The sequence below is a fragment of the Physeter macrocephalus genome, chromosome 9 (genome assembly GCF_002837175.3).
Source record: "Physeter macrocephalus isolate SW-GA chromosome 9, ASM283717v5, whole genome shotgun sequence".
Classification (NCBI taxonomy): Eukaryota; Metazoa; Chordata; class Mammalia; order Artiodactyla; family Physeteridae; genus Physeter; species Physeter macrocephalus.
Window position 1 is genome coordinate 42694088 of NC_041222.1, and position 22974 is coordinate 42717061.

At 41.8% G+C, this 22974-nt stretch overlaps 1 protein-coding gene across 3 annotated transcripts in view; it reads right to left on the reverse strand.

The window, feature by feature from the left end:
• Positions 1-22974, reverse strand: part of PIP5K1B (phosphatidylinositol-4-phosphate 5-kinase type 1 beta) — a 453566-nt gene that overhangs the window by 9363 nt on the left and 421229 nt on the right. For all 3 annotated transcript variants that reach the window (XM_024126862.1, XM_028493901.2, XM_055087149.1), the window contains one exon: positions 15933-16050. In XM_024126862.1, coding sequence (XP_023982630.1) covers positions 15933-16050 — 118 coding nt within the window. The remainder of the gene's footprint in view (positions 1-15932; positions 16051-22974) is intronic.

Sequence of the window (22974 nt, forward strand, 5' to 3'; positions counted from 1 at the left end):
AGGGATTGCATTGAATCTGTAGATTGCTTTGCGTAGTAGAGTCATTTTCACAATGTTGATTCTTCCAATCCAAGAACATGATATATCTCTCCATCTGTATCATCTTTAACTTCTTTCATCAGTGTCTTATAGTTTTCTGCATACAGGTCTTTTGTCTCCCTAGGTAGGTTTATTCCTTGGTATTTTCTTCTTTTTGTTGCAATGGTAAGTGGGCGTGTTTCCTTAATTTCTCTTTCAGATTTTTCATCATTAGTGTATGGGAATGCAAGAGATTTCTGTGCATTAATTTTGTATCCTGCTACTTTACCAAATTCATTGATTAGCTCTAGTAGTTTTCTGGTAGCATCTTTAGGGTTTTCTATGTACAGTATCATGTCATCTGCAAACAGAGACAGCTTTACTTCTTTTTTTCTGATTTGGATTCCTTTTATTTCTTTTTCTTCTCTGATTGCTGTGGCTAAAACTTCCAAAACTATGTTGAATAAGAGCAGTGAGAATGGACAACCTTGTCTTCTTCGTGATCTTAGAGGAAATGGTTTCAGTTTTTCACCACTGAGAACAATGTTGGCTGTGGGTTTTTCATATATGGCTGTTATTATGTTGTGGTAAGTAAGTTCCCTCTATGCCTAATAACTGCTGTGTTTTAAAAGAACATTGCCCTTGCGTGTTAGGAGCTCATGGAACGAGGATACCCCAGGGACTCTTTAGTGTGGTCTTCTTAGCCAGTCTGACTGCACGCAATCATACATCCACACAGATGCCTGTGTTTCTTCCTAAGCATGTGTTGCTTTGAGAATGCATGATGTATTTTAAATTCTGAGACCTGAAGGTAAAGGTGTGATAACAGTTGGCATGAAAAGAGTAGAGGTTTTAGGTATTTCTGTGGCCTTAATCCTTAGCATTGTTTATCCACATATATGTGTAAGTGTGTGGGTGTGTGAGAGGCTTGTATTTTTATTTCCACTTAAACTCAAGTACTTCTGTGATTGAAACTACACAGTAATGCACACATGTGGTCAAAGACTGCAAAGGCTTTTCAATAAAATTATTTAAAACACAGACACAGAGAAAGAAGGGAACATAGCAAAGCAAAAGCAGTTTGTTTGCTAACCACAAAGCCCTTTGGGAGGGTGGACTGCACTTTTTGGGAGCCAGATTGCCCCGGGGGCCCCCAAAGTATAGATCACTTCAAGATGGGCTAAGTTGGAGGGTCTAAGTTGACTTTTTAGAGCCATGTGCAAAGGGCATCAAAGACGAGAAGTTTCTCTTCCAAGGTCTCATTTCTAGGCTCATTTCCAACCCTCCCTTTTTTCCTTTTTTCCCTGAAAGATACACACACATATATACTCTCAACCTACTGTTTAAAAGACATATTTAGCCAATAGAATTTCATAAGATCTGGAATGTTCTGTGAGGGGATTTAAGGGCAGAGCTGAAACAAAGCAGAACTTCAGGACAGTCAGACAGGCTAAGATGACCACACTAAAGAGTCCCTGGGGTATCCTTGTTCCATGAGCTCCTGACCCTCAGGGGCAATGTTCTTTTTAAACTACAACTGCCTCAGAGTTCAGCTACAGGGTCCCACAGAAGCAGGATCTTTTCCTGTCTGGAGTCCAAGGGCAGCCTCATTTTGATTTCAAGTTGAAATTCTTTGCCAGAATACCCTTGAGGAAAATATTGATTTCTCTCCAGGCTATCGTAGGTGGCAAGTCCCTTATTTCCTTTTCCTATACTGAGCCCATTTTCCCCAGCCCCAGTGTTTTCCTTTCTAGTTCATATTGTTCTTTTGGCCAACGTTCTGTCTGTTGCCATGAGAGCACACCAGCTCATCCTGCGTCACTCCCCTCATTTTCGTCTAAGCTCACAGCATCACCACAGACACATGTAAAGGCTTCACAACGCCCCACCCTAATCATCCCCTTGGGTCTGGAGTCCCCTCCATCTCCGGGCTCACCAGAGATGCTTCAAACACCAAGCAGCCACCATGTTCTCTGGAAATCTTTTTATCACATTCATATCTACCTCATATTGCGGGTACTTCACAAGGCCCAATCACTTGGAAATAGATTGGAATAGGGGATTTCTCTTTGAACAACAGTTGCTGGTGTCCAAAAGCTCACTGTTTTTTTTTTTAAGGAGGTGAACAAGTACATACACTAGTGCTACAGAAATCAGGACACAGTCTATATATATGGAGTCCAATCACACCGCTATGGGTTTTTATAGCTGGAAGGAAGCTTAGGTCTAAATTTCCTACCTTTGCACTTAAAAAAATATTTAGATTCAGAATCAGTGGTGAAATTATTCTTTCCCAAGAACCAGAGGTTACAGGGCCTTAATTAAGAAGCCTTGAGGCAGAAGGTGGGACTTGGAACAACCTTGAAGAGTATGTACAATTTGGATGAAAACTACCATGTTGTGCCTATCTGGTAGAATGTTTGTTGAATTCTGAGGTGTTGGCAGAACATGGAGTACCAGGCCTCCTGCCAACCTTCAAATGCCCTATCAAAGCGTTCCACGCCAACCAGCAGATAGATTACTGATAAGAGAACAGACCCAAGAAAAAACTGGCACTGATTTCAGATGCCTCGTGGGATGTATTTAAGATTATGGCCTCTCATTTCAAAACTGTTTGTTAGTGCAGCAGCAGTATTTTAATACAGTTCCCTGCCTGATTAATTTGTTTTCCAAAGACCTAAGAGAAGCTGGAGGAAATCAGTGATTTATGTGGGCTGACAATTCTACAGTGGACTTTCCCGCATGAGATTGACTTCTGCTAATTGTGAATCCAAATGGTTACCTTGTTATCTAATATATCATGCAGCCTTGGGGCTGCAACCGAATTCACTCTGGATAGTGTAGGGAGAGGAATATGGTACTGGTTTCATTCGAAAAGGAGCACTGCCTTGGGATGAGGCCACTGGCTTCTCTCTCCCTGTGTAGAAGGAAAGGGTGAGATGCCAGAGGCCCCCAGCCACAGCCTAGGGTGTAGGAACCAGAAGCTGCACCCCCTATCAAGACGCCCCTCTCGGCACTTTTCTTGGTACCATTTTTCTTTACAAAAACACACCGTAGCCGGCATGGACTGAATTGTGCCTCTCCACGCCCCCCCCGCACCGCCCCGCCCGGCCCGGCATTCATATGTTGAAGCTCTATCCCCTAGTACTTCAGAATGTGATCTTATTTGGAGATACAGTCTTGACAGAAGTAAGGAAGTTAAAATAAGGTCCTTAGGGTCAGCTCTGATTCAGTATGACTGGTATGCTTATAAAAAGGGGAAATTTGGACACAGAGACAGACACACAGAAGGAAGACAGAGGGAGAAGATGGCCATCAACAAGCCAAGGAGGGAAGCCAGAAACAGATCCTTCCCCTACAGCCCTCAGAAGAAATCAACCCTGCCAACACCTTGATCTTGGACTTCTAGCTTCCAGAAATGTGAGACAATACACTTCTGGTGTTTATGCCACCCAGTTAGTGATATTTTGTAATGGCAGCCCTAGGAAACAAATACAGTAGCCATTACTGGGATTTAGAAAGTTTAGAAAAAAAAAAAAAGGATCCATATTTGAATTTCTTTGTACTTAATCCTATCCTCCACTGGGGGCTACCGGCAAAGCTACAGTTACCTGGGGGTGGAGTGGCTGTAAGGGACAACCTGTCAAAGATTGAAAGTGAAGAAAAGGTTTTTTTCACTCCATATTTTTTGATACTTCATTAAAGTTGCTGCCTAAGCAGTAGAGAGAAGCATTTTCTGTGTTGCGTCCCCAAACTGCCATAGGGCCTTTTCAAAGAGGCTCAAGTGGAACTGGCCTTAATGGATGAGAAGGGCACGACGGGATCCTAGGGAAGATTGGCACCTTCATTTCTGTGCCTGATTGTAATTGCAGCCTTCAGTTCAACTTGCAAGGTTGAGGGAGCTGCCTTTGCCGTTTGAAGGATGTGCCCCTGCCAAACGTGCGTGCACAGCAGTGGGAGGCTACCGTAAAGTACACGGAGTGGAGACAGCCCTCTGACCCTCACACTCGCACTTAATAGCGTTCAAGTCAAGGACCTCAATAGCTCCTTAGCCTGGTTGGTCAGAGGTGCCTTCCTACCACTAGGTGGCAGTAGGGTCTGCTGCAGGAACGCAGTCCCAAGCCCAGTTCATAAACTTGAATGTGATTAAGGTTCACCTTAGAATCAATTTCATTTTTCCTCTGATGTAAAGCAAAGCTAACTGGCCAGCCATCTTAGGAGGGCTCTTAGGGAAGTGATACAGATTTCCCTTACATCTAACACAGAAGAATTATAGGATGCTCAGAGCTGAAGGGCCCTGTCAACAAGCTGACTGGGTCTCAGCCCTGTATGTGTGTGTGGGGAGCTTTTAAAGATACCATTGCCCTGGTCCACCCTCAGGGATTTTATTTCTAATACACAATATGTCCCCAACAGGTGACTGTATCAGTTAATACATTCGTTTACCTGACACCTTCTTGCGAGGAATCCACAATAATTTGGAAACATCTACCCAACCTCACAGTGACTAAGCCAGCGAGACCGGAAGTGAATGAAAAAACGGGGCCAAGAGTGGTAAACAGCGTGTGTGCCCTTTCACATGTCCTCGGCAAGGCGGTGTAGTTGAATAGTGTCCCCTGAAAATTCACGTACACCTGGAACCTTTGAAATGTGATCTTATTCAGAAATATGGTCTTTGCAGATGTAATTAGTTAAGATGAGTTCATCCTGGATTACGGTGGGCCCTAAATCCAGTGACTGGTGTTCTCACAAGAAGAGAGGACACACAGAGTCACAGGGAGGTAGCGTGAACTGGGGCAGGGATTAGAGTGTTGCAAGTCAAACAATGCTGAGGACCACGTGGACCACCAGAGGTTGGAAGAAGCAAGGAAGGATCCTCTCCTAGAGCCTTCAGAGGTACCAGGGCCCTGCCAACACCTTGACCTCAGATTTCTGGCCTCCAGACTGGGAGACAAATTTCTGTTGTTTAAGCCTCCCAGCCTGGGGTACTTTGTCACGGCAGCCCTGGGAGCACAGGCAAAGACGAACCAAAGGGAAGCCAGGCCCTCATCTCCACTCCCTAGTCCTCCTCATACCATCCGTCACACTGGGGGAGGCCTTATTCTTTACTAAGTGGACAGTACTTATGCATCCTCCCTTCTACCCAATTTTCCCATTCTTCCTCAGGTCTCAGGAGAGCAAAGGGCATGAAGGAGGACAGCCCGGCTCACAAGGTCCACAGGTGTGATTTAAACTTGCTTTCCCTAAAATTCTCATTTGTTCCTAATCTGGTTCCTTTTGAATTTGTTTTTTGTTTTCTGAAGGCTCAGGAGCCTAGCAAACACTGGCTTCCTATGACGATGGAGAAGATGGAAATCAAAATCAGAAACAAAAGCAGCAGGGAGAGTGTGGAGGGAGTGGGGGAGGAGAGAGAGGCTGGTGTTAGGAGGTAAAGAAAGAAGAAGAATGGTGCCACCCAAGGAGGGCCTGGATGAATAGACTCAGGCAAGAGCAGAACTGGCCTTGAGAAAGGTGGAAATCACCTGGCCTGTGAGGCCACGATTCACTGTAAAGCTAGGATGAAACAGAAAAAAAATCTACCATAGCCCTGTATGCTGTCATTTTAATTGTTAACCGTGGGCCTAATATAACTGAAAAGCCAGTATGTGTTTGTAACTCCAATTCCCTAAGCTAATCCTTAAGCAGCAGTTTAATACTGTTTGTTAAAGAAAAAAAAAAAAATCCTACAGTGACCTCCTAATCCGGCCCAGCGGGTTATCTCATTAATTTGAAGCTGGCGTCGCTTTTGTTTCAGGACAGGAGTCCCTCTAGGTGCCATGGGGTGCAGGCAGTTGGATCCATTTTTTCAGCTTTTCCACATGTCTTAGAAATATTATTTGGTCAATGACTTAAGAGGGTCAAGCCTTCCTATTTTGTTCTTTCTGCAATCTCTTCATTTCTCAGCGATGTGGTCATATGGTGAAAGAAAATGGCATTCTGGTGAAATGCCTTACAAGCCCAAGGCAGCCTTTGCTTCTTCTCTTCCTGTTTTGGTCTCACTAAAATCTGCCAAAAACTCGAGCAGCATCTTTGGTTGGTGGGGACTGTAGCTCTCTGCTGAGAAGCGATAGAATTGCCACTGTTTCAAATAAACATCTTTTGCAGCAGCCAATGCTGGCTCATGCAAGGAGGGCTTCAAGAGACCCGATACGTCACATACAAGTCATTAACATCCATGCCAGCAGAGTCAAGTCCAGAAAGGCAGTTTCTCTTGCCAAAAAGTTCCACTGAATTTCCTAGGACCCCCGTGACCTAATTTAAAGTGTTCTTCTTCTTTTTCTCAGGCTTTTTTCATACATAATAGTCTGATAAGCTGTTAATTCACAATCATTTTCACTTCTCTGCCACCCTTCGTCCCATGATGAAAGAGTATTATTAACCACGCTCAAGACACATTAAATAACAAAGCTGTCCAACAGCTGCACATCAGAGCACTGATCTCCAATATTGGCACAGCTAAAAAAAATGGCTTAACTGTTTCCTTGCCCACAGCTATTTTTGTACTTCAGCCACCTTGCAGAAACACATATCTGGATGAAAGGACACATTATCGAGAGGCTGTTAATATGGAAAGTGTAAAAAGGAAAGGGCATAACCTCAAGACTAAATAACAGAAGTGAGAAAATTGTCGTTTTGTGGCAGCGCTCTTTCAAACTTCTATTTTATTTAAAAAAGCAATTCCATTATCTCCCACTTACCCATCCATTCTCAGCTAGTCATAAAAAAAGGACACGCTCACCCACGACATTTTTCAGCTGCATTGCCTTTGTAGGTTGTTCCTCTTTCCATTAACACCAAATTGCATTCTACATCAGGTAAAGGAGTCGCCTGAGGAACTGAAATAATAAGCTGTCGTGGTCAGTGCCTTAGAATATCAGACTATTCAAAAAGTGGAATCTAGCCCTGTTATAAAGATGGCATGATTGCCCATTTAAAATCAAGAGCCTGCTTATCTCTGTTGTATTCTTTTAAATACCCTAATCTGTGTCATCAACTCAGAACTCAATGGAAACACCTCTTTGGTCATTGGATAAAATCATCTTCAAAAACACGATGATTTGAATATTTGAAAATGAATCAGATAGCCTGGAACTACAGCGTGAAGGTGAATGCCCTTTTCCAAGCAATAACTAGGAACATGGAACCTGAACCAAATGCTTCAATAAGGGTGCTGGAACAGTTAGCAGCTTTTTAAGGTAACCTATCCTTTTAATTTCATGTCAAATTATCAGAAAAAGCAGGATAGCTGGCCTAATTTACATGCACATAATGCACATAATGTGGGTGGATCTTTAAGGAAATTTCATGTTATCTGGTGTGCATAAATCATTTGAGTTTAAATCATATTTTAAAGTGATATAAACAGTATTGTCCATTAGTATGCAAACAGTAGCACTAGGGGATTAGTTACAACTACCAATTCTTTTTTTTTTTTTTTTTTTTTGTGGTACGCAGGCCTCTCACTGTTGCGGCCTCTCCCGTTGCAGAGCACAGGCTCCGGACGCACAGGCTCAGCAGTCATGGCTCACGGGCCCAGCCGCTCTGCGGCATGTGGGATCTTCCCAGACCAGGGCATGAACCCGTGTCCCCTGCATTGGCAGGCGGATTCTCAACCACTGCGCCACCAGGGAAGCCCCTAACTACCAATTCTTAAAGGAGAAGAAACATTACAAGAGAAATCTATGTTTGGTTATAACACCCAATATAATGTCACCACAGAGGCCTTCAACTGCCCTTTCAGTAAGGATGGCTACGATTAAGAGGATTCTAATCAGGTCAAGAGGAAGGAGAGACAAAGGTGTAGGCAAGATTGGTTTTCCCTTCTGATGCTTTTCTTTGCCATCCACTTTTTCACAGTGTGGAGGCAAATGAAAATATTGAAGGGAAGGCAATGAGCTGTAGCCTTTAAGATTGGAAGAGCATGCTAAATAAAAATCTCCAGCATGAAAACACACCCTGGAATTACAAGTTAATGGTGCAGAACTTTCTAGATGCATCGCCACAAAAATTAAGTTTAAATACTTTGACGGTTGATGGTAGAATATGTGACGAAACAGTGACATTTGAAGAAACAGCTATAGCTCTTCTGGGAAAAACCTTATTTCTACAACTCCTTGTAATTTAGAATAAGTCATGGCCAGTCAGACCTAGAAGGGGTCTTAAGAGGTGACTTAATGATCCATTTTCATAGATGAGAAAACTGAGGACCAAAAAGGTTGATTAATTCAAGGTCAGTGATTAATGAGAGGCAGAGATAAGCATAGTATCCTGGTGCCTAGTTCTAATTAATTCCTGTCTTATTTGATTCTGCAAGAGTTGGAGGGACTAAGTTAAAGTGCTAGAACAATGGTGTGGGGGACCATTTCTGGGGGTCCATGAGGTCAAACTATTTTCCTATTAATACTAAGATGTTATTTGCCCTTTCATTCTCATTCCCTCTCATGGGTGCCCAGTTGAATACAGTCGTGTGCCAGATCATGCCAGACCAATGTAGGTAGAAGCAGACATGAGAATCCAGCTTCTTCAGACAATAGGGACTGCAAAAAAGTAAAATAATGCCACTCTTCTCACTAAGCTTATTTTTGTCCTGGAAAAGTTATTTTTATAAAAATTTATTTAACATTTTAATAGTTGTTATTTTAAATGAATGAATATTTTAAAATTTTCTCATTTTAAAAATATTGATAGATATAACCCACATACACAAAAGCTATTTGGGATCCTCAATTTTTAGAATGTAAAGGGATTCAGAGATTAAAAGGTTTAAGAACTGTGGCACTAAAACTTGAAAAAATAGAGAGGAAACCAAGATGAAAGTGGAATTTTATAAAAACTACTCTCACTTCTTCTTTGGCTCCATCTCTCACCTTCACGAGGAGCATGATTCCAATGAGATGGACACATCAATCAGTAACAACTACAGTGATACGGCGCTTCATGGTTAACACTACAGTGATGGGGGTGTAGGCAGGAGCTGGATTTGAATTTTGGCTGTGCCATTTACTAGCTCTGAGAGCTGATCAGTTAGGCCTCAGGTTCCTTGTCTGGATGAATGGAGACAAACATAACACATACCTTCATGAAAAAGCTAGTGTAAGAAAAGCACTGGGATAGTACCTGCATATGGTAAGTACTCATATTGGCCATTATAATAATTGTTCAAAATCCTATGCTACAAAAAGGCAACCTACTGAATGGGAGAAGATATTTGCAAATGATATGTCTGATAATGGGTCAATATCCAAAATGTAGAAAGAAGTCATATAACTCAACATTGTATATATAAACAACCTGATTAAAAAACAGGCAGAGGACCTGAATAAACATTTTTCCAAAGAAGACATACAGATGGCCAAGAGGCACATGAAAAGATGCTCAACATCACTAAAATGCAAATCAAAACCACAATGAGATATCACCTCACACCTGTCAGAATGGCTATTATCAAAAAGACAACAAATAATGAGTGTTACGAGGATGTGGAGAAAAGGGAACCCTAGTACACTGTTGGTGGAAATGTAAATTGGTACAGCCACTATGGAAAACAGTATGGAGATTCCTCAAAAAATTAAAAATAGAATTACCATATGATTCAGCAATTCCACTCCTGGGTATATATCCGGAAAAAAATGAAAACACTAATTCAAAAAGATATACACACCCCTATGTTCATAACAGCATCATTTTCAATAGCCAAGTTATGGAAGCAACCTAAATGCCCATCAATAGATGAATGGATAAAGAAGATGGGACACACACACACACACACACACACACACACACACACACACACACACACTCTGGAATATTACTCAGCCATAAAAAAGAATGAGAATTTTGCAATTTTCAACAACATGGACTGACCTGGAGGGTATTATGCTTAGTGACATAAATCAGACAGAGAAAGACAAGTACTATATGTTTTCACTTGTATGTGGAATCTAAAACAATAAAGGAATGAATAAAACAAAACAAAAACAGACTCATAAATACAGAGAAAAAATTGTTGGTTCCAGAGGGGAGAGGGGTGGCGAGAGGGGCGGTGAGAGGGGCAAGATAGGTGAAGGCAATTTAGAGGTACACACTACTAGGTATAAAAAAAACAAGTTACAAGGACGTATGTAATGTACAACACAGAGAATATAGCCAATATTTATAACTATCAATATATATGGAGTATAATCTATAAAAGTATCAAATTACCTGAAGCTAAAATAATATATTGTAAGTCAACTATAATTCAATATAAAACCAAAATCCTGTGCTCTTCCAACAACACCCAACTGTTCCCTTATTCCATTCTTCTTAAACTTTCACACTCTATTGAAATTTTTAAAAAAATTAATGTTTATTAACCCAAATTTGTCTCTGTGTCCTTTTTCCTCTCTGTTTTCTTGCCATATCACCTTGATGTCTGATCTTGGGCAGATTGTTTATCTTCTCTGGGTCTAATATACACATGCAAAGGCAGCATAATTCCTTTTTTTTTGATGCATGAACTATTTTTTACATCTCTTTTTAAAATGTATTTTTTATAGAGCAGGTTCTTATACATATCTATTTTATACATATTAGTGTATATATGTCAATCCCAATCTCCCAGTTCATCCCACACCCCCACACCCCTGCCACTTTCCCCGTTTGGTGTCCATACGTTTGTCCTCTACATCTGTGTCTCTATTTGTGCCTTGCAAGCCGGTTCATCTGTACCATTTTTCTAGATTCCACAAATATGCGTTAATAAACGATATTTGTTTTTCTCTTTCTGACTTACTTCACTCTGTGTGACAGTCTCTAGGTCTATCTACGTCTCTACAAATGACCCAATTTCATTCCTTTTTATGGCTGAGTAATATTCCATTGTATATATGTACCACATCTTCTTTAGCCATTTATCTGTCGATGGGCATGTAGGTTGCTTCCATGACCTGGCTATTGTAAATAATGCTGCAGTGAACATTGGGGTGCAAACCTCCATACTGTTCTCTGTAGTGGCTGTATCAATTTACATTCCCACCAACAGGGCAAGAGGGTTGCCTTTTCTCCACACCCTCTCCAGCATCTGTTGTTTGTAGATTTTCTTATGATGCCCATTCTTACCGGTGTGAGGTGACACCTCATTGTTTTTTTTTTTTTTTTTTTTTCGGTATGCGGGCCTCTCACTGTTGTGGCTTCTCCCATTGCGGACCACGGGCTCCGGATGCGCAGGCTCAGCGGCCACGGCTCATGGGCCCAGCCGCTCCGCGGCATGTGGGATCTTCCCGGACCGGGGCACGAACCCGCATCCCCTGCATTGGCAGGCGGACTCTCAACCACTGCGCCACCAGGGAAGCCCCCTCATTGTAGTTTTGATTTGCATGTCTCTATTTTCTCCACACCCTCTCCAGCATTTACTGTTTGTATATTTTTTGATGATGGCCATTCTGACCCATGTGAGGTGATACTCCACTGTGGTTTTGATTTGCATTTCTCTAATGATTAGTGATGTTCAGCATCTTTTCATGTGTTTGTTGGCCATCTGTATGTCTACTTTGGAGAAAAGTCTATTTAGGTCTTCCGCCCATTTTTGGATTGGGTTGTTTTTTTGATATTGAGCTGCTTGTATATTCTGGAGATTAAACCTTTGTCAGTTGCTTCATTTGGAAATATTTTCTCCCATTCTGAGGGTTGTCTTTCCGTCTTGTTAATAGTTTCCTTTGCTGTGCAAAAGCTTTTAAGTTTCATTAGGCCCCATTTATTTATTTTTGTTTTTATTTCCATTACTCTAGGAGGTGGGTCCAAAAAGATCTGAGGCAGCATAATTCCTAATCCAAGTAGCATAGCTCAGCAATTAAGAGTGTGGCTCGGGGCTTCCCTGGTGGCGCAGTGGTTGAGAGTCCACCTGCTGATGAAGGGGACTCGGGTTCATGCCCTGCTCTGGGAAGATCACACATGCCATGGAGCGGCTGGGCCCGTGAGCCATGGCCACTGAGCCTGCACGTCCAGAGCCTGTGCTCCGCAACGGGAGAGGCCACAACAGTGAGAGGCCTGCATATCGCAAAAAAAAAAAAAAAAAAAAAAAAAGTGTGTTTGTGAGCCTCTCCACTGGTTTGAATCCCAGCTTTTATTGCTTACTGGCTGCAAAATTGGGGGCAAATAGCATAATCTCCATATGCCTTGATTTGCTTATTTGTAAAATGGAGATGGTAACCACATCTGCCCCACAGGGCTGTTGTGAAAATTAAATGAGTTTCTATACATAAAGTATTTAGGACAGTGCTAGGCATACAGAAAATGCTCTAAGAAAAGGGAACCCTCTTACACCATTGGTGGGAATGTAAATAGATACAGCCACTATGGAGAACAGTATGGAGGTTCCTTAAAAAACTAAAAATAGAGTTGCCATATGATCCAGCAATCCCACTCCTGGGCATATATCTGGACAAAACTCTAATTCAAAAAGATACATGCACCTCTATGTCCATAGCAACACTATTCAGAATAGCCAAGACACAGAAACAACCTAAGCGTCCACTGACAGAGGAATGGATAAAGAAGATGTGGTATATATACACAATGGAATATCACTTAGCCATTAAAAAGAATGAAATGATGCCATTTGCAGCAACATGGATGGACCTAGAGATTATCATACTAAGTGAAGTAAGTCAGACAAAGACAAATACCATGTGATATCACTCATATGTGGAACCTGAAATATGACACAAATGAACTTATCTACCAAACACAAACAGACTCAGACATAGAAAACAGACTTGTGGTTGCCAAGGGGGAAGGGATTTGGGGTAGGCATGGGTTGGGAGCTTGGGATTAGCAGATGCAAACTATTATATAGAGAATGTATAACTAAAAGTCCTACTGTATAGCACAGAGAACTATATTCAATATCTTATGATAAACCATAATGGTAAAGAATATAAAAAAGAATGTATATATGTATAACTGAATCACTTTGCTGTACAGCAGAAATTAGCACAATATTGTAAATCAACTATATGTCAGTAAAATAAAATGCTCCAAAATATTTCACAGCTTATTGTTATTAGCTATAAAATAAGATGAAACTAGATCAGTTTTTCTCCAAGCTTGGTGAGAAAAGTTTCTACTGTCTTGTTACCCTCCTACAGCCCGACTTCCCTCTTCTTTCCTGTCCTCCAATGCTTCTGAATCACAACAAACGCTGTGCTAGGAAGACTGGTCAGCTGACCACACCAGCCAGCTAACCACCGCCGCTATCTCTTTCAGTTCTAAAGGCCCATGATATTTCTAATTGGTCCTCAAATGCTCTCAATACAAGCAACAATTAAATGCTGTGGCTTTTCCCTATGGCTTCTGAGGAAGCATTATCCTTTTCTGAAGTGCTTTGCTTTTCAATTTCAAATAAAGACATTTAAAAAACCCAATAAAGTTAGACACTAATAAAACCAAATAAATAGCAACATTCTTAGAAATAAAACTGATAGTACCAAGGAGGAACAATCAAAACAATGAATAAGATAACTTTTCTACCAAGGGAATAAGGGATAACAGATAAGGAACTGGCGCCAGCAATGCCATTTAACTACCTTGTGATTTTACATTCCACTCGGGAGTATCACAGGCCCACCGCTGGTGCAAATCTGGTTTTTGTAAAGATACACGCAAGTGGCATGAACGCTCAGCTCAGGAAGGTGAGATTTCACCTGGTCTTTCAGCTTTCCTGATTTCTACTTCCGGATGAAAAATTTAAAAATACTGTATATTTTTTCCTAGTTAATTCCCTATCTTCTTGGTTGTGGAGGGGAGCCAACTCTTCTGCAAGGATTTTGAAGTATAACTTACTTTTTTTAAAAAGTGAAGGCAGTGTGGGGAGGAGTATTGTTCAGTGCAAAAAAGACTGTGTGCCACAACTGGGATATTTAGGGTGTAAAAAAAAAAAAATCCTCTCACAATGGTTGGTGGGGAGGAGGTTGCTGTTTTATACACGGGGTCAAGGAAAGCTCATCTGAGAAAGAGATGTTTGGGCTGAGACCTGAAAGGAGGGAGGAAGCAAGCATGGGACAGCTGAGAAAAAGTGTCCAGATGGAAACAGTAAGGTCCTGAGGCGGAAATGTGCTCGGTCTGTGGGAGAAATGCCCAGGAGGCCAGTGTGACCGGAACAGCGTTTGCAAGGACAGAGTAAGGCAGGAGGTTAGAGAGGCGGGGGAGACCAGACAGGCACAGGGCCTTAAGGACTTTGGATGTTGCTCTGGGAGAGGTGGGAAGACGCTGGAAGGCTTTGGGCTGAGGAGTAGCAATTTGGGACTGATGTCCTGCAGAGTACACTTGAGGAGATACGGTGCAAGGCTAGGGGATACGGGGAAGCAGAGGATGGGGGCGTGGAGATGTGCTGCTGCAGACACACGCCGAGCGGTGCTGACGCCCAAGGTCGAGCTTGCACACGGAGAGTGATGGAGAGTGATGGCTCAGGCTCGGCAAAGCTTTCAAAAGTAGAAAACGCTGAATCAGCACTTCCCCGTTCCACGAGACTTTGTGCAGGTGGAAAGGGCGTGGAGAATGAGCGTGAGATGCACTTTGTAAGGAAAATACTCAGTCTCCTCTTCTGCAGTCCAGACCATCGGGGCATCTTTCTAGGCCTCACCTATTAATTCAGTTAAGCCTCCACAGACAACTTGAGGAGCACTGAAGGGTGTTCCCATAACGTGATCACTCATGATGCTTCACGCAGCCTTGTGAGGTAGGGAGGGCAGGTGTTAGTTCCCTCCTTTGGCCAATAAGGACACATAGAGTGTTGCCAGAGCTGCGCCAGGTCCTCGCTCAAAACCCGCCAACCCCCACCTTTAGCAGGAGTTAACATAAATCTTTAAGTCACAGGGTCTGGAGATAAGAAGGGAAGTTATAGGGAGAGACAGACCAAAAAATCAGATGGAACCAGCAGGGACCAAGATGGCGACAAATTTGACCTCCGACAGACCCCGAGTCTCACTATACACTGATTTTACTGCGTTAGCGAATTAAATGATACACCTACTGGTGGCCATGACCGGAAATGAAGGACCAAAAAAGGATAAAAAGAGAGTGGCACCCCACTCCCTCGAAAAGCCCCGCCCCTTCCCAGGTGGACTAATGCACATGCCTCCCCATCATTAGCCTCACTCCTCCTCCCTTTGTCTTTACTCTTTAAAATAAAATCCTTTTCGCCACGTGGGTGACAAGTTGATCTGTGAACTAAGTTCTCGCCTCTCCATTTTTTGGCCAATGAATAAAGCTTGTGCTGCATTGATCTCAGCTTCAGCTTCATTATTTGGCTACACGAACCCGAACGGAAAGAGAACGTTTCCCAGCTGAGGCAGAGGGCCTTAGCCAAGCTAGGGCCCGGGCACAGTCCATAGGACTTAATTCGGTAACGAGAAGTTTCTGCCCAGATCACACAGCTGGTGGCAACTGAGGGAGGGAGTGAGTCAAGATGGTTTGGCACTGAATTCAGGTTCTTCTCATAACCTGGTTCTGTGCCTCTTAGGCTACCAATTTATCAAGGGAGTAAGCCCAGGGCGAAGAAGATTCACACACAAGTGGATACAGTTGAGTCAAAGAAGACATAACTCTGTGGGCAATGACACTGAGGCGCCCCACTTGGCTTCAACAGTAGGGATTTGTTCTCATCACATACAGTGATTTAGGATTTTATGCTAGATGCTCTTCTCTGCGCTGTTCTACAGGAACCGTGGGACGACATGGCTTGTGAAAAGACACACCGTTTGTAGAAGTGACAGGGTGCTATTATTTCTTTTAAAACCCAAGCTTGTCTGATCTTACAGAACTTGTTCTTGTGTGAGCCATGGCCCAGGCCATTTGTAAACCAGGAGGGGAAGGGGAAGAAACCAGAAATTACTTACTAAATAGACATCAAGCACGGAGCCATTATCATCCTGCATTTCCAGAGCATTTGGCTCAGAAGCCAAGTAGATGGTCCCCTCTTCCAAGGTAAAGGTTGAACCGGAAGGTAACCCTTTACTGGAAAAATAAAGAAGAATGATGAGCATGTGGCCTTCAGGACAAAATCCAAGGACTTCTCCAAAGTGGTGGCTGAGGTGGGAAAGCTTTGGGGCAAGAAAACAAATTTAGGGCATTTGAAGGAAATGTGGTTATACCTAGAGAGATGCTCACTTGAGTTTAAAGGATTTGGCTTTTACTGACAGTGCCTTTTCTCTGTCTACTTCGGCGCGTGAGACACTTCACACTTCTGAGAGGTGATCTGTGGGCTCCACGCCTTGTGAGGGTGGACTGCTGGGAATTTAGAGACCCACCAGTCATCTCTGACTCTGAACAGTTAGTTCTCACTGTTTAAATTCTTCTCTCAACAGTACTGATGCTTTGCTAGTTTATAGAAGATAACCTTGTGCCTCATTAGCAGTGATGACTTCTTTCTATTGTCTTTTTCTTTTTCTTTTTGGCATGAAAGGTTCAGTTACATCCACGGTTCTCAAGGGAGCATGGGGGGCTGGTGAAAGCCCAACCAACCTCCTGGGCTTGTAGGATTGAAGGAAGGATTGAAGGAATGTACAGTCTTTCCCCCACTGAAATACAAATTAGTTACGTTTTTTAACCTGTGGAAATTTCCACGTGATGGTTTTGCAGGAACAAAATATCTACAAGCAACGGTGGAAGAGTGTGACGTTGATATTAGAAGAGGTGGGCTAGGGGGCTGGCTGTAGGCCACGTGGGACAAACCTGGCAGCGGGCACCAGGGCTGAGAGCCCGAGTGCAGAAGACTGGCCTCCTCGCTCACTCCCCATCACCAGGGCTGCCACCCCTTGGGGCTGAGCTCTGAGCTCACCCTGTTGAAAACTCTCCATCTAGTCTGGGGACTACACATCATTCTACTTGTGTACATATTTACCTATTAACTGAAGATACATGAAAGAGAAATTCTGAGGTTTTCAATATGAAAAAAAATTGTCAAAAGAATTGTGTGGATCTTATTAAATCAGGTTCATTTATATAACATATAATGCACAATTGCAAGAATCCAGACTAGTAGTAAGAGGAATGAGAAGGCGGGAATCTCCCATAGGTCTTCCATTTGGTGATATTTGAGAATGTGGAAATTCAGAGATGAAAGCCACTTCACCTTGGCTTGATATATTTTCTCTTTAAGTTCTGGACACAGATAAAAAGTCCTCTTGCTTTTCAAAAACCCAAGATGGGTAATACAATGTGGGAAACAGATTCTGTTTTGATTGATTTTAAAGAGCAGGGTGAATGTGGCCTTTTTCCATTGAGCTGATGACTTTATATTGTAAACCTTCACAGATTTCTTGGGTTAAATAAACCATCAGGTTTCAAGGGATGCTGTTTGGAGAGGCACTGTGTGGTAATGAACATCGCTCAGGTTATTTTCTGGATCAAGAGCAAGGATGCAGTGATGGGCTTTAATTGGCTTTTGCCTTTTAACTGCTAAGATGCCACTCACTAATCCCCCCGTGTGTAGAGAACAGTTCTGCCTGGTTAAGGCTTATGAGAGAGATGAATGCTTTACCCACTTAAACATCAAAGCAAGAAACAAAGTGGTCGGAAAATATGTATGGTTCACATTTGATACAATTAAAAAAATCTCTAATGTCTTCTGGATTATTTTGTAAACGTAAAATTTATTTGATGAGGTTCAAATCTAAGTTTACCTCATTCTGAGTTTTTCCTTATGATTTTTAATTATTTCCATCCTAAGATTAAGGGTATAACCAAGAATATTCTAGAAGTGCTTTTTCTTTTTAAATTTAATTTTTTAATAGCACCACATGTAGTATAAAATACAGCAAAAAGTAATCCTTCTCTTTTTCTTGTCCTTTTGTGATCCAGAGTTCACCTCCCTAGGAGTAAATCCATTTTGCAAGTATTTTTCAATTAATATTTGTTTTATTTTTGGAAACGATGAGTGAGCCACTAGCATGGTTAAGACTAAATTAAAATAGAAAAAAAAATTAGAGTCTTTGGTACTCTATTCTTTGGGTAATTAACGATTGGGTAATTTATCGATTCTTTTATCTAAGATATAATATGATTACAGCAAAAAATACCAGATTTCCTCAGTAGCATATGGCCAAATTTAATAAAATCAAAAAAGCATCTTAAAAAAAAATAACAAACCTTCTGTTATTTACACTGTTTCTCACATGTATTAGAATAATTCCTATCTTAGTAAGCAGAATATCCTGAGCATCCTTAAATTGGGGGGACAAAAATGAGGCTCATAGGAACTTATATCCAGATTATATAAAGAACACTCGCAGTAAAAAAAAACAAAAAGGCAATAACCCAGTTAAAAACGGGCAAAGGATCTGAATAGACATTTCTCCAAAAAAGATATACAAATGGCCAATAAAGCCATGGAAAGATGCTCAACATCATTAGTCATTAGGGGGATGCAAATCAAAACCACAATGAGAAACCACTTCACAACCACTAGGCCGGCTATAATAAAAAAGACAGATGATGAAGTGTTGCAGTGGACGTGGAGAAGTGAGAGCCCTCTTACGTTGCTGATGGGCACGTAAAATGATGCAGCTACTTTGGAAAACAGTTTGGTGTATCTTCAAAACCGTATGACCCAACAACTCCACTCCTTGGTATATATGTAAGGAAAATGAAAATATATGCCTACACAAAAACTTGAACATGAATGTTCACAGCAGCATTACTCATAATAGCCAACATGTGGAAATAATCCAAATGTCCACCAACTGATGACTGGATAAATAATTCATACAATGGAATATTATTTTGCAATAAAAAAGAACAAAGTACTGATATACGCAACAACACGTGTGATTCGTGAAAACACGGAAAGTGGAAAAAGCCGGTCCTAAAGGACCACATGTTGTATGATTCCATTTAGGTGAAAGGTACAGAAGAGGCAAATCTATGAGACAGAAGGAGGTTAGCGGTTGCCAGGGGTAGGGGTGAGGGGGCAATAGGGAGTGACTACTATTGGGTGTGGGGTTTCTTTTTAAAGCAGTGAAAACATTCTAAATTTAGATTCTGGTAACAGTTACACAACTTTGTGAATATACTAAACCCACAAAACTGTATACTTTATTTTTTTATTTTTATTTTTTTTGCGGTATGCAGGCCTCTCACCGCTGTGGCCTCTCCCGTTGCGGAGCACAGGCTCCGGACGCGCAGGCTCAGCGGCCATGGCTCACGGGCCCAGCCGCTCCGCGGCATGTGGGATCTTCCCGGACCGGGGCGCGAAGCCGTGTCCCCTGCATCGGCAGGCGGGCTCTCAACCACTGCGCCACCAGGGAAGCCCCAACCGTATACTTTAAATGGGTGAATTTTGTAGTATGTGAAATATATCTTAATAAAGTTTTTAAAAAGTTTCATGAGGTACCTAAGGGTCATGATTCTTTTTTTTATATTGAAGAATAGTTGTTTTACAATGTTGTACCAATCTCTGCTGTACAGCAAAGTGACTCAGTTATACACATATACACATTCTTTTTTATATTCTTTTCCATTATGTTTTATCACAGGATATTGAATATAGTTCCCTGTGCTATATATTAGGACCTTGTTGTTTATCCATCCTAAATGTAATAGTTTGCATCTACCAACCCCAAACTCCCCGTCCATCCCTCTCCGTCCCTCGCCTCCCCTTTGGCAACCACAAGTCTGTTCTCTATGTCTATGAGTCTGTTTCTGTTTGGTAGACAAGTTCATTTGTGTCATATTTTAGATTCCACATATAAGTGATATCATATGATATTTGTCTTTGTCTGACTTACTTCATTTAGTATGATAATCTCTAGGTCCATCCATATTGCTGCAAATAGCATTATTTCATTCTTTTTGTTGTTTATCCATTCTAAATGTAATAGTTTGCATCTACCAACCCCAAACTCCCAGTCCATCCCTCTCCGTCCCCCCCGTCCCCTTTGGCAACCACAAGTCTGTTCTCTATGTCTATGAGTCGGTTTCTGTTTGGTAGACAAGTTCATTTGTGTCATATTTTAGATTCCACATATAAGTGATATCATATGATATTTGTCTTTGTCTGACTTACTTCATTTAGTATGATAATCTCTAGGTCCATCCATATTGCTGCAAATAGCATTATTTCATTCTTTTTATGGCTGAGTAATATTGCATTGTGTGTGTGTATACATACATACATAATACACATATATACACACCACATATTTTTTATCCATTCATCTGTCAGTGGACATTTAGGTTGCTTCCATGTCCTGGCTATTGTAATAGTGCTGCTATGAACATTGTGTTGCATGCATGTTTTCGAATTGAGTTTTTGTCTTTTCTGGATATATGCCCAGGAGAGGGACTGCTGAATCATATGTACCACATAACTCTATTTTTAGCTTTTTAAAGAACCTCCATACTGCTCTCCATACTGGCTGCAACAACTTATATTCCCACCAGCTGCTCTCCATAGTGGCTGCCCCAATGTATATTCCCACCAACGGTCATGATTCTAAACTGGATCTCTCAGTACATAGTATTAGAAATATCAGAAATTTGATGGAATAGATATTTTTGCGTTACATACATTTTAGAATTATCTGTTTTGAATAAACCCCTGATTTATTTGCCAGTCATTCAGAAAACATCTTCTTTTTCCTAATAGAGAAAAAAATTCTAGTTGACCTGACATGAGAAAGTTGGGCTCTGCAATTTCAAGGCCTGAGGTGGAGAGATGCTGCGTGCAGGCTGGGGAAGCCTGGGAACCATCTGCAGTGTCACAGGGCCAGTGCTGCTGAAGTATGAGCAGAGGTAAGGGGACCTTTATCCTGGAGGATGCTTTGCCTAGAAGATGCAAATTGCTGGCCCACAGACCCAGTCTGGCTGGGAGAAGTGTGTTTTGGACCCAAGGAGTTTTGTTTTTTTTTTTTTAGCTGTATGCGGGCCTCTCACTGCCGTGGCCTCTCCCGTTGCGGAGCACAGGCTCCGGACGCGCAGGCTCAGCGGCCATGGCTCACGGGCCCAGCCGCTCCGCGAAACCCGTGTCCCCTGCATCGGCAGGCGGACTCTCAACCACTGCGCCACCAGGGAAGCCCAGGAGATTTTTTTAAAATTTGAATGATTGCTAAGTTAAGAAACAGGAAATTCCTACCAAACGCAGTTTTCCACAGCTTCTGAGAAATGAGAAGAGCAGGCAACTCTGAGCCCACATTTCTGAGTAGTGATGAGGTTGCGGCATGTCCTTTCTGGTTCCCCAGGGTCCTCACTGCTCTCTTCGGCGTCACACCCAGCCTGTTCTACCCATTTTCATCACCTCTGCCTGGCCCCTCTGTGTATATGTCAGCCCAACATCCCTACTTAGCTGATGAGGGGACTAAGGCCCGGGGAGGCACAGTAACTTGCCCAAGGTCACACTGCAGTTGAACAGAGCTAGGATATAAACTTTGTTTTCCAATTAAACACTTTTTCTATGGTCATCTGTGATGAAATTTTAGAAATTTGCCACTGCAGAAATTGAGGGAGCTGAGGCCAATGTACCTAGGAGCTTGAAAATCATCATATAAACCAGCAAAAACAAATGCAGGATTTGATGCTTGATGTGAGCTATGGAGATCTTTTGTTTGAGAAGAGTTATGATGGCCAGAAAGGTTTGAGGAAAAGTAAGTAGGTAAAATATGCTTTATAAGCCACATATCTATCTTTCTCAGAAAGTTAAAAGAGTTACCATATGAGCCAGCAATCTCATTTCTGGGTATATATCCCAAAGAACGGAAAACAGGGTCTCAGATATTTGTTCCCCCAGTGTTATGGGCTGGAGTGTGTGCCTCCCCCAACCCTCCATTTATATATTGAACTCTTAACCCCCAGTACTTCAGAATGTGTCTGTATTTGGACATAGGCTCTTTAAAGAGGTGATTAAGGTTAAGTGAGATCATTGGGGTGGCTCTAATCCAATATGACTGGTGTCCTTATAATAGAAGGGGAGGAGATAAGGACACAGACACACAGAGAAAAGACCATGTGAAGATAGCAGGAGAAGACGGCCGTCTACAAGTCAAGGAGAGAGGCCTCAGAGTAAACCAACCTTGCTGACACAGTGATCTCAGACCTCTAGCCTCCAGAACTGTGAGAAAATACATTTCTGTTGTTCAAGCAACTTAGTCTGTGGTACTTTGTTATGGTAACCCTAAAACGAATATACCCATGTTCACAGCAGCATTTTTCACAGTAGCCTATAGGTGGTATCATTCCACCTACTTCCTCATGTAAGTAGTCAAATTCATAGAGATAAGAAAGCAGAAGGGTGGTTGCCAGGGGCTGAGGGGAGGGGGGAAATGGGGAGTTGTTTAATAGGTATAGAGTTTCAGTTTTGCAACATGAAAAGGTTCTGGAGATTGGGTGCACAACAATGTGAATGTACTTAACACTGTTGAACTGTACACTTAAAAATGGTTAAGATGGTAAATTTTAAGTTACGTGTATTTTACCACAGTTTAAAAAAGCAACTAATATTCATTATTAAAAATAATGAATATCTAATAGTTCACAAGAACAACAAAGCTATTTAAGCTTCCAATGTTTTAATACTTAAAACAAAATGACATATAAATATAAAGCTCTATATAAATAATCAGGCATTTATAAAGTCCCATTAAATGCACTCAGAATAATCTGACATTATATACAATGGAATATTACTCAGCCATAAAAAGAAACGAAATTGAGTTATTTGTAGTGAGGTGGATGGACCCGGAGTCTGTCATACAGAGTGAAGTAAGTCAGAAGGAGACAAATACTGTATGCCAACACATATATATGGAATCTAAGAAAAAAAATGTCATGAAGAGCCTAGGGGTAGGATGGGAATAAAGACACAGACCTACTAGAGCACGGACTTGAGGATATGGGGAGGGGGAAGGGTAAGCTGTGACGAAGTGAGAGAGTGGCATGGACATATAT